This window comes from Helianthus annuus, chromosome 7 (assembly GCF_002127325.2).
Source record: "Helianthus annuus cultivar XRQ/B chromosome 7, HanXRQr2.0-SUNRISE, whole genome shotgun sequence".
Lineage (NCBI taxonomy): Eukaryota > Viridiplantae > Streptophyta > Magnoliopsida > Asterales > Asteraceae > Helianthus > Helianthus annuus.
This window is the reverse complement of record NC_035439.2, coordinates 36,590,234-36,601,541: the sequence shown is the minus strand read 5'-3', so window position 1 is coordinate 36,601,541 and position 11,308 is coordinate 36,590,234. Positions and strand designations below refer to the sequence as shown.

Here is an 11,308-nt window from a genome sequence, read left to right as displayed (position 1 = left end):
GACACGAAACAAGTTCATTTCAGAATCAATAATACGTTGAGAACCAAAGGAATTGATCGCATGATATAGGTATTATTTTTTGCTAAAACTAATTTATTTATTTATTTATTTTTCAAAAGTTGAGAAAGTGGCAAAGCACTACATGACATGACATGCCTTAGGCCGGCAAATCTCTACCCTTAAAAGGCAACAGAAATAACTAATTATTATGTGCAAAGATCCATCCTTATAGTTATCAATCACCACACAGGGAACAACAGGCAGGGAGAGCTTCAAACTTCCCCTTTTGTCTCCCCCTCCATCCTCTTCTCAAACTTGTTTCCCACTAAAAAAAGAAAAATGGGTTGTGGGAAATCCAAACATGCCGTTGAAACAGCAACCACCATCACCAAATCCACAAACTCTGATGGCACCAAACAAACCACCACCGCCACCGCAACCAAAACCGTCAAGGAGACAACCACCGGCTCGTCGTTGATACAAAAAGAAGCCGATACCAAGAGTTTGCGTGTTGAAGACACCGACAAAAAGCCCGTGAACAACGTTGACAAAACCGACAATGAAAAGGTTGAGAAACCCGCAGAAGGTTTGAAAGATGTGAAGGTCAAGGATTCCGACCCAGCAGAAAATGCCGCCCCCACATCGGCAGAAAATGCTGGAAAAGCCGAAGAGGTTGTGAGAGGAGAAGAGAAGGTTAACGGTTTAGGCCAAGCAGATGCCAACAACGTCAGCAATGTGGTCCCCACATCGAGCAAGGATGACGTGGCCACCACAGAAGTTGTAAAAGAAGATGAAGGTAAGAGAGAACCCACCCTAAAAGCTGATAACAACGCGAAAACTGCCAATGTGGTTCCGATAGAAGAGAACAAAATGAAGGAATCCAACCTAACAAAGGACAACCTTACCAAAACAGAATTCTTGACTCCCACGCTGAGTGAAGACGTTGTCGGGCCCTTTGAAGTCACAAAGGGCGATGGAGAGATTAAGGATTCCAAAAAAGAAACCATACCAGCTACTTCTGATGAAAAGCCCGTGAAAACCATTGACGCTCCCTCAAACCCCAACGACGACAACCACAAAGTCAAGGAACAAAAGCTTGTTGTGAAAGCCTCCGAATCGACGAAAGTGGAAGCAAAGAAAGGTATGGGATCCACAAATAAACATGTTAAAAAAATATGAAACCAGAGATATGAAATGATTAAAACAATATGATCATACACGTTTTTTATATAAATGAAACCAGATACAGATTGTTTTTGAGTAAATATATAAGTTTCTGAACATCGGTTTTTACTTTTTATGTGTTGAAGAAGAAGATGCCGCAGTGACTGAAAAAGACATTGCTAAGGCAAAGATATCAGTTGCAACAGAAACAGAGAAGGTTTCCACAGCCAATGGGGTACTACATATATTCCTCCATTTATATTTTTTCAAGAATTCAGTTTTTACTTTTCGTTTTCCTCGAATTAAAATGATCATACATAAAGAATATTTAGCAACACTAAAGGTAGCAAAATAAACTCAACGGACAGATCAGCTATGAGTCAGGTCGGATTGGTTAACTATCTTACTTCCAGAAATCAATATGATCATACATTCACACATAGAGGGGATTTTGGCAACACCTAAAGGTGGCAAAACAAACGGGTGGACAGATTAGCTGTGGGATCAAAACATATTTGTGCCAAAATGAGTCGGGTTGGATTCGGTTAGCTATCTTACTTCTACAAATCGAAATGTTCAAATATTAACACATAAAGAAGATTTTAGCAACACTAAAGGTGGGAAACAAATGGGCCAGACAGATTTGCTACGGGATCAAAACATATTTGGGCCAATAAGCATGATTATAAAAGCTATAATACTACAATTATAATATGTTATTTGTTAATATTTTCATCACTAGATAAAGCTCAGTAGAAGCTCACACATTTTTTTGCTCATTTTCAGGCAAAAGTTGCAGAAACACAAGAGAAAAAGCCATAGATGATATGAAGGATGAAACGTAATCCTAAGAAGACAAGGCATGAATATAACTCGGCCATAGATATGGTTGTGGTTTAATCTTTTGGTAACTTGCTATGTTTTTTGATTGTATACTTTGTGAACATACCTAGAAGATTACAATGTATGGCATTTTGAAGTTTTCCAGAATCCTTCAATTTTTATCTTTTCACTGCCTCGTTTATTTGATTAAAAAAATATATATCTTATTTCAACATAATAATGTAACACCTTAGGCAAATCCCACATCTTTCATGGAAGGGAGAAGCTTATACATAACAAACAAACAACCTAAAAAACCACCAATGCGTTCTAGACACATTTTTTTAACCATGACAACCCGTTATCAGAAAACTCACAGTACAGTCACTACCCTGCTAACCTGGTTAGCAGGACAGGTAAATCGCAGGTAGCCTTCAAAAGGTTATAGTAGAAAATCAGTATAAGCAAGATTAGAGTAAACTGAATGCATTAAGCTTGAACAATCACCATTCATTCATATCCAAAACTATCATGTTCAAAATTAGGGTAAACTGAATGCATTAAGCTTGAAAAATCACCATTCCTTCATATCCAAAACCATCATAAGTCTGATCAGAAATACACAAACTTGATCAAAACTAACACAAATAATCCCTGATCGATCATCCAACACAACTATAAACGACAAGATGCAACCAGTTTAAACAAGATTCGAACCTAAGACATCTGCTACACAGGCGCTAGACACTCAGAAAAAAAAAATAAAGTTGTGAGTGACAGCGTTCAATTACCGCGTATACTACAAGTAAGATCTTTGGTCTATATTTTACTAATTACAAGATGCAACCAATTTATTCAAACAGAATGTAAACAAAAGCAGAATTTGACATCATAATGCTACAGAGAATAATAATTTTATATGAATTCAAAGAGCAGAGCCACAAAAGGGGCAAAACTTGAAATCAGAGTCAACCTCCCGATCGCAGAACTGACATCGGAGGGTTTCCGACGGGCGGAAGTCGGAAGAAAGCAAGGGCGGATAAAATAGGCCGCAATTGTTACAGTGCATGAGCTGATCTTTGCCCGGCCAACGCCAGACCGGTACGAAGAACAGCTTGAGGACTTTGTTGGTATCGACAAGGTCCGCCGGTGACCGGCAGTTGATGCAAATTCCGGCTTCTTGCTTCAGCACCTGACGAACCTCTTGAGTCACTCCTCCGACGAAGAAGAAGAACATGGTTGATTTGTGCGATGGTCTGGTAATGTGGTTAGGGTTAGGGTTTTATAAGGAGCATGGTTGTCGGAGGTTTCCGGAGAGTTCTACCAAAAGCAGGAAATCCCTGATTCTTCCGTCAAAAAACTACAGTTTTCTATTTGGGTAAATTACACTTTTCGTCCTTTATGTTTGTACCGGATTGCAATGGATAACCTTTAACTTCAATAATTACAGTCACAATCCTTTATTTAGAAAACTCGTTACATCTTTCGTCCTTTAGCACTAACTAGGTTAAAAATTTTAGTTAAGTCTATTTATATAAGGGCACTTTGGTCTTTTTACCAATCTAATTAAAATACAAAATTAAAATTAAAACAAAAATAATAATTTAACAATCCCTTCACCGAGTTACCAACTACATCCCCAAACCCTTGTTCCAAGTTGTCGCCTTTCTTATCTTTTGGATCGAAATACAAAACCCCAAATACCCATATCTCTGTTTCATCTAATAAGAGAAGACTTTTCACCGTTTCTTCTTCTGCTGCCACCACGACGGTGGTGCCGGAGATAGTGTTGCATCCCATTAACATCAGCGGCCATAGATTCAACATCCATAGGAGCATAAGCACTAGGTGAATGAGAAAAACCCCCTGAACTAACAGGGATCGGCTTCTCCAGGGGGTTAGGGTTCGCCGCATCCTGAAATAGGGTGTTGAAACTCTGATTGGAAAGGGGGTTTCTACCTTTACCAGATTTCGAGTGCTTTATCACATTCAGTGGGTACTGATTCGACCCAGCCAATCTGTTCATCGTTTTCTTTGAGGCAAAGGATCGAACAGTTGGAGGGCAACTCAGTTATGGGAAATTGGAGGTGGAAAATGGAGGAGGAGATCAATTGGATGACAATTAGAAGAAATGGGAGTGGTGGGGCGGTGGCAGATGATTGAATGGTGGTTGATCTGCCATTAATGGTGGTGATTTGTTCATAGAATCATTGGATGAAAAGTTTGTAGAAGTAGACAGAGGGTTTTGTTATTTGATCCAATTTAGCGAATATAATTTGGGGAAGTTGTGACTTGTTGTTTGATGTTTTTACTTTTTAATTTAATTTTGTATTTTAATTAGATTGGTAAAAAGACCAAAGTGCCCTTATATAAATAGACTTAACTAAAATTTTTAACCTCGTTAGTGCTAAAGGACGAAAGATGTAACGAGTTTTTCAAATAAAGGATTATAACTGTAATTATAGAATTTAAAGGCTATCCGTTGTAATCCGCTACAAACATAAAGGACGAAAAGTGTAATTTACCCTTTCTATTTTTATTTTACACCCTCATCAAAAAAGTGATGGCATTTTTTTTAACCTTAAGACACTCTTCAGGTGTTTGATGGGTTAAAGTAATAGAACCACTCATCTATATCTGTAGAGTAAACTGTGATTTTAGTTTCTGAGGTTTGGTTATTTTTATCACTTTAGTTCAAAACTCAAATCTTTTGCATCTGGGTCCCTGTAGTTTCAATTTACTGTCATTTTGTTCTAAAAATGAAATCAGCTCAGATTTCTCAAATAAAATCATGGTTTTTTTTTCCTTTTCCTCAGTTTAATGAAAGGCAAAATGGTCATTATAAGCTTTCTCTCTACCCTAATTCTCTCTAGCCGTCACTCCAAACTTGGATTAAACTCCCATGAGTTCATATATTCATGTTGTGTGGAATTCATATATTCATGCTTGTTGTTGTGGTATTAAAGGCTTTGAATTCGTTATCTTTCCTTCGGTTACGAGGATCTAGCCGTTAACCTGGATTAAACTCCCCTGAGTTCACAGTAATAGGGGGGTGTAGGTTGTAACCCATCCGATACTGTAGTCTCAGCATTGTTATTCATGTCCATCTCAATATCTAAATTGGAACTAAGATTTTCAATAGGATTCAGACTAATCGTGGGTTGGACAGTCAACAACAAGGAGTTATCACAGTACTCAGAATTGGGATTCGGCATATTACCTAGGTTTGCGTCTGAGGATGTAGAACAGGGGAATCCACTCCTTGAATTAATCATTGAGTTCCATTTTCTGCTTTCGTCACATACAAGCCCTCAGATTGCTGGTTTCCTTCAGACATACGTTCACCCAGGACCCAAGGGCCGCAACGAAGTTGGAACTGGCCAGTTCATGGTCCGATTTGTGCAGGGCAGAGGCATCTTCCCCCAAATTCAAGTTGAAATCCTCTAGATTTGTCACACCCTGACTTTTGCGGAAGCGTGTATGTGTGACTTGATAGTTTCATTGCATTCAATCATAATAAACAACTATATGTCTAAAACATGATGTTCATCCATTCATAAGTTTTAAAATACTACAAACACAAGTTGTTAGGTTTCAACCGACATACTTCATGTTAAGTTTACAAACCATTCAAAAGTAATAAGTTCTATAAAAGGACTTTTAACAAAAGACTTTCAAACCAAGGTTTTGCTTCATATATCTTATCTAGGATAATATATACAAATCAAACCCTTCCAAAATAGGATGACATCAATTCTTGAAATTACTTCTTGATAACTTTCGCAACACCGCCAGATCCATTAGTTTCCTGAAATACATGTAATTTTGAAAATATCAACAAAAGTTGAGCGAGTTCATGTGTTTTTGTATGAGTTCCAAAGCTTGTAAACATTTGAAAGTATTCTTTTGGTAACCGGTATGTAAGCGTCTATAAACATATCAATTAATGTTTTGCAAGGACATTAATATATGTGCAATGGTGTAGGAAGGCTCAAACCTAGCAAATTTTGTATCGGGCCACCCGGCTGGAACGACATAGTCACCATATTCTGCCACTCACAGACCCATGGGTGGGGCTCGCAACACCCAGATAGATCTACCACTCATGCCCCTCGGTCTTTATACAAAGATTAATGGTCTTAAGTATGCGCCTACTCATTCACATGATCTTACACTTCATTCCTTAACTATACCATACCATACCATTTGAAACATGTATTTCACCCCTGAAAGTTATAAATCCTAAAACAGTTAAAAGAAAAGGGGGACATGAACTCACAAGTTTGCGTCCTCTGTCTCGTAAACTCCAAGATGCTCTTTACGGGTCGTACTACTACCTACACACGTGTTATGTTTAATTAGATGTTTAGGTCGTGTAACGACTCCTAGTTTTATTTATTTATTAAGGCTTATTTTGGAATTCAAGTATACTTTGAGTTATATGCTTCATGTACATTTTATAATTCCAAATTATATAATTATTAGTTAAAATAGTATGTTTTAACTTAAACTATTTCAATCCAAATATTTGGAATATTGTTAAAAGTAACATATTTTTAACTTGATTTGTCATGTGTTTCTCACATATATATTTTCAAGTATAGGTATACTTGTATTGTTATTTTTGTATTCTCATACTTGTGTATGTTACTTGTATACTGGTATTTTGCCAAGTGTTGGTAGTATATTCCGGTATGTATTTATACGTATAGGAATACGTATTTGCTTGTATTTATTAAGTATTTTATACTTAATTTATGTATAATTTTCCGGAATATTATTTTTGTACACTTAAAAACCACCAACTTGATATTCTTAAAATATACATATTTTAACAGAATTTTTATAGAAAAATATCCATAAATTTATTTGGCAAAAATATGTATACTTCCATATATATCTTAAAAATAATATAGTTTTCACCAAAATAATATATTTTTGAGTTGTTATTGAAAATATATATTTTCTCTCACTTCAAAAATAATATATTTTCTACTTTGACAAAATATGCTATATTTTATAATAGTTGTAAAAAACCATATTTTGTCGTTTCTTCGGTTTCAAAAATACCGTTTATCACATTCGTCAAGTTACGAATTTATTTCCAGAATATATATATATAGAGTCCAAATGTCCGTTGTCCGGTTTGTCTAATTTTTGGGTATAAGTTATATACTTATTTTTCTTGTGATTTTGGTAATATTTCATATTACAATATTTAGTATCTTGGTGTGATATATTATTTTCAAGGTTCCTAATTTATAATATAACTAATACAAGCAATATACAGGAACGTGATCAGGAGAAAACGCTCAAAAGTGTGAGAACGGTGAGAACGCATCCTGACACAACACGTGGCGCACGATATAATTAGGGCGTATGGGCTTTTTTGTCATTTTATATTCTGCTTTTCCAGTTCCGCTTTTCACAATATCGTTTTATTTTTGGGGTTTAAGATTTTTGGCGTTAACCAAATTCAATAATTAATGGCGTTTAACGGTTTCACTGTATTAACATTTTGGCGTTTATGGCGTTTTTCAAATCGTATGCCATTGGAACCCCAAGGGGTCAGGAAATCTATCTGAATGGCGTTTTTCAAGACGTTTTAAACAAGATGGCCCATTGTTCTATTATTTTTTATATACATTTTGGCGTTTGTGGTATCTTGGCGTTTTACAATTGTAAAATTATATTACAACCACAGGGAAAAAATAGAAGCGAAGAAAATAAATTAAAAATCCTAATAGGATCTCTCTTCACAATCTTCACTGCCATCCAGAGCCGTCCCCGAAAACTCTTGAAAAAATTTAGGCCTCGGGCGATGAAAAGAACTGGGCCCAAAATTATCGTAAGGGTAAATGAATTACAAAAATAAAAACTTAGTGATGGAGCAAAGAAGGATAAATATACTAAATATATAATTTAATAAATATATAAAAGCTTATAAAGAGTTTTCGGGCCCTTTGAAATTTTGGGCCTCGGGCGTCGGCACGGGTTTGTCGGGCCCAGAGCCGGCCCTGCTGTCATCAGTCTCTCTCTTCTTTAATAATACAAGAACTGTCACCAAATATATGGCATTTTATGTAAAACTTAACAAACCCATTGGTTTGATTATTTTGCCTGCTCTTCTGTTGAAGTGGCTTTTTGTGGATGTTTGGGGATATAAATCTATGACGTGTGGGTGGGTTTTTCACTTTTTCTTCATCTTGATCTTCATCTTTATAATCATCCCACTCTTCAGTGTCATTGATCTCTTCTCCTCATCCAAGCCTTATTCAAGAACAAAGAACACAAAATGACATTCGATTGTCATCAGTATCTTTTTCTTGAAGATTTGTCAATCTCATGCAGCAAAATCTTACTGAGTTACTCCCCTCACCTAACAATCTATTCAGTGAAACTTCACGAAGAACAATATTGAATATCCAAGAAAGCATATTAGCTATCTTTGATTTTTTTTAATTTTTTGGCGTTTTACAGTGAGTGGTATTTAGTAGTATTGGCGGTGGTTTTTTTTTTGGTTTGATGAAATGGAAGTTGCTGAGAGGTATTATTTTATAGGAATTCTTTTGGCGGCGTAGGTTAGGCGGTGCATTATTATAATAAACTATTCGTCGTTTCAGTTACTGTTTGTAATTATTGTTTTTCATAAACTTTTATCTCTGAAGTCTGTAACACGTCCCGTTTTTCAAGTTTGGCGTTTTAGATTCTAATATAATAAATTTTCCGTCTCTTCATTTTTACTGTTTTGTAGTTACTGTTTCTAGTTACATTTTCAAGTTTGGTTTTTATTTTTTTTTTATTTTTTGGGTTTTTTATAATACTTTTCCAAAGTAATTTTATTATAGTTTGGGAGTTTTTGGGGCGTTTTACGGCATGATAGCATTTTAACAAGCATTTGGTTGTCTGGCGTTTTTATTATATATGGCGTTTTTATTATATAACAATCAAGTGAAAAAGAAAATAAAAAAAAAGAATATATAAACAATTGATCTTCCAAATCTTCACTGTCACCAGTCTCTTTTTTCTTTTTTGAATCATCTTAACTGGCTGTTTCGACTTTCGTATGATTCATTTTGTTTCTTTTTTTTGTTTTTCAAGTAGTTTTTTTCGTCGCCGTTTGGAAGCACAAAGTCTGACATCAACATCTTTTTCTTGAAGATTTGTCCATCTCTTGCAGCAAAATTGTTATTGAGTTTACACCCTTCAGCCAACAATCTTGAATTTTCCAATGAACGATGTTTGATTTTTTAATTTTGGGGTTTTACCGATAAAAAGAACGCCACTAAATAAAAGCACCTTAAACCTCAAAATTTGATCATGCTAAAACTAATAATGTTTTGCTATATGAGATGGACAACATTGTTAATCCTCGATTAAGAAAAATAACTGACAATGTTGTCCACCCCATACAGCTAAACTTTATTGACAACAAACCTCAAAAATGTTTTTGTAGGTTTTGGCATTATAAATTGGATGGAAGTTGAGGATAAAGTCAATAAGATTTCACTCAATGAAATGGACAATATCCTCACTTAAGGATTTTTGTCCATTACATTGAGTGAAACCTTACAGACAACCAAACTGAATTTCAAATAAACGTTTTGGTTTAGAAGATATTTGATGTTTGGGTTTTTTGGCGTTTCTAAGACGAATGGTATATATTAAATATGGGGTTTGGGGTTTTGTGTGTGTTTTTAATTGAAGGTCTGAGATGTTGTATATATAGTATTTTTTTTGGCGGTTTTTTTAGGCGGGATTTTATTATAATTAAGTTTGGCGTTTTTTTATCTAATGGAATTTTTAGTTAGAATAGTGTGTGATATTTGTTTGGCGTTTTATTTCATGAGATGGCGTTTTGTGTGGAGAAGTCAAAAGACTTTTTTACCATTACAGAAGCGCGTCCACGTAATAAAATTGATGTTATTTACGAAAACGCCACCGCGCCAATCTAGTCCATAGATTGTTTTGATTGGACGATTCATGTCACACCCCCAAAATACCACCCATGGAAAACCCTGCCAGGCGTGTGACAAACCAATAACGAGCCACTAATCATGTTGAACTCATAACAAGTTTAAAAATAAAATTCCTAATTATTAATGAAAGGTACCAACAATGAGTTTATATGTAAACCAACATGTTCAGCGGAAGCAAATAAAAGAAATCATTGTTTAACTGTTTCAAAACCAATGTGTATTATCAGTCATCCCATCACTTGTATCCATCCAGTTCGACCCATGACCACTCCAGCTACTCAGACAGCAAGTCCCAATCCAAAACATCTAACGACCTGCGAGCATGCAACAAGTGTATCAGACAACGCTGGTGAGTTCATAGTTTTAGAAAATGTTTGTTACCAGTTGTATGTAAAACAGTTCACTGACAAATGCAAGTAATATTGTTAATATCTCAATTCCGAACAAGACGGCTCCTGATGTACATGACTGCCCTTTCCCACGTACTCCTATCCAGTACTGGGCCCGACTGGGTCATTAGTTCACATCCGTCCTATCTAGGAGCGGTGTGAGGGTGCCAAACCTAAGTAGCGCTACCAACTAATACCCGTTACCCTCCAGGTAACATAATAAGGGACTTACAAAAATGATAGGTGAGAATATTAACCAATATACCCGTTTTTACCCAAACCACTGACTGTCCCCAACGACTGGGACGCATGCTCGAATGTAGTGAACTCACCTTAGATTGCTTGGTATGATACATTACCCACTCCAAGTTAGTCAACCAAACCCTACCGTGGTTACCAAAGACTGTCAGGATCGTATACACATAATTCACGTATTCTTCATACACAATGCACAAGTAGTGTACACATAAATCACAAATCATTATGCAGTCGTAGCAAGAGATCATGTAACACAATAATCCATAACATATAACAAGTATTCGGGTCTCCTGTGACGTTCACATTACACGTTCATGTTTCACAATACACTTAACAGTTATTTTGTTATTCACATAAATGTGTGACTCAGTTATTACTAGGCCCATTGAGAGTATGCAACATGGCCTGATCCGCCAGCCTATCCGAATCAAACGTGCAGTGTACGGCCCAACATGGCTAACCCAGTTGTAGTGTGTGTGATCCAGGTCTCAGTGGTACGACCGAAGAAGTAATTTGTGGCCCACTTCCTTTGTGCGGCCCAAACTTCAATGTGCAACCCAATGTTTTAACTAGTTTCCGCGTGGCCCATTCCACAACGGTTTCCATGTGACCCAAATGTTACCCCGTTCGTATTACCCGGCCCAAATGCAAGTGTGTGACATGCCCAGATTGATAGTGTAAGACCATACATAATCT

The 11,308-nt window shown here is 36.3% G+C and overlaps 2 protein-coding genes across 3 annotated transcripts; one reads left to right on the top strand and one right to left on the bottom strand.

The window, feature by feature from the left end:
- Positions 1 to 219: 219 nt before the first annotated feature.
- LOC110910070 lies at positions 220 to 2,177 on the top strand. 2 transcript variants are annotated; one of them, XM_035975660.1, is made up of 3 exons: positions 220 to 1,141; positions 1,314 to 1,399; positions 1,951 to 2,177. In XM_035975660.1, the coding sequence occupies exons 1-3, from the start codon at positions 340 to 342 to the stop codon at positions 1,984 to 1,986; spliced, it is 924 nt and encodes a 307-aa protein (XP_035831553.1). In that variant the 5' UTR covers positions 220 to 339; the 3' UTR covers positions 1,987 to 2,177. The 2 variants fall into 2 exon arrangements, with proteins under 2 accessions (XP_035831553.1, XP_022010482.1); XM_022154790.2 differs by having other exon boundaries at positions 223 to 1,141; positions 1,311 to 1,399.
- A 437-nt stretch (positions 2,178 to 2,614) lies between these two features.
- Positions 2,615 to 3,337, bottom strand: LOC110910072. The gene has a single exon (XM_022154791.2). It carries the CDS (start codon positions 3,221 to 3,223, stop codon positions 2,912 to 2,914), a length of 312 nt encoding a protein of 103 aa, XP_022010483.1. The 5' UTR covers positions 3,224 to 3,337; the 3' UTR covers positions 2,615 to 2,911.
- Positions 3,338 to 11,308: the final 7,971 nt, after the last annotated feature.

What these genes read in the sequence shown, in the direction of transcription:
- LOC110910072 (XM_022154791.2), bottom strand. Translation starts at nt 3,223, where the DNA reads ATGTTCTTCTTCTTCGTCGGAGGAGTGACTCAAGAGGTTCGTCAGGTG.
- LOC110910070 (XM_022154790.2), top strand. Translation starts at nt 340, where the DNA reads ATGGGTTGTGGGAAATCCAAACATGCCGTTGAAACAGCAACCACCATC. An exon ending in GAAAGTGGAAGCAAAGAAAG is followed by an intron (nt 1,142 to 1,310) that starts GTATGGGATCCA and finishes TATGTGTTGAAG; the next exon opens with AAGAAGATGCCGCAGTGACT. An exon ending in AGGTTTCCACAGCCAATGGG is followed by an intron (nt 1,400 to 1,950) that starts GTACTACATATA and finishes GCTCATTTTCAG; the next exon opens with GCAAAAGTTGCAGAAACACA.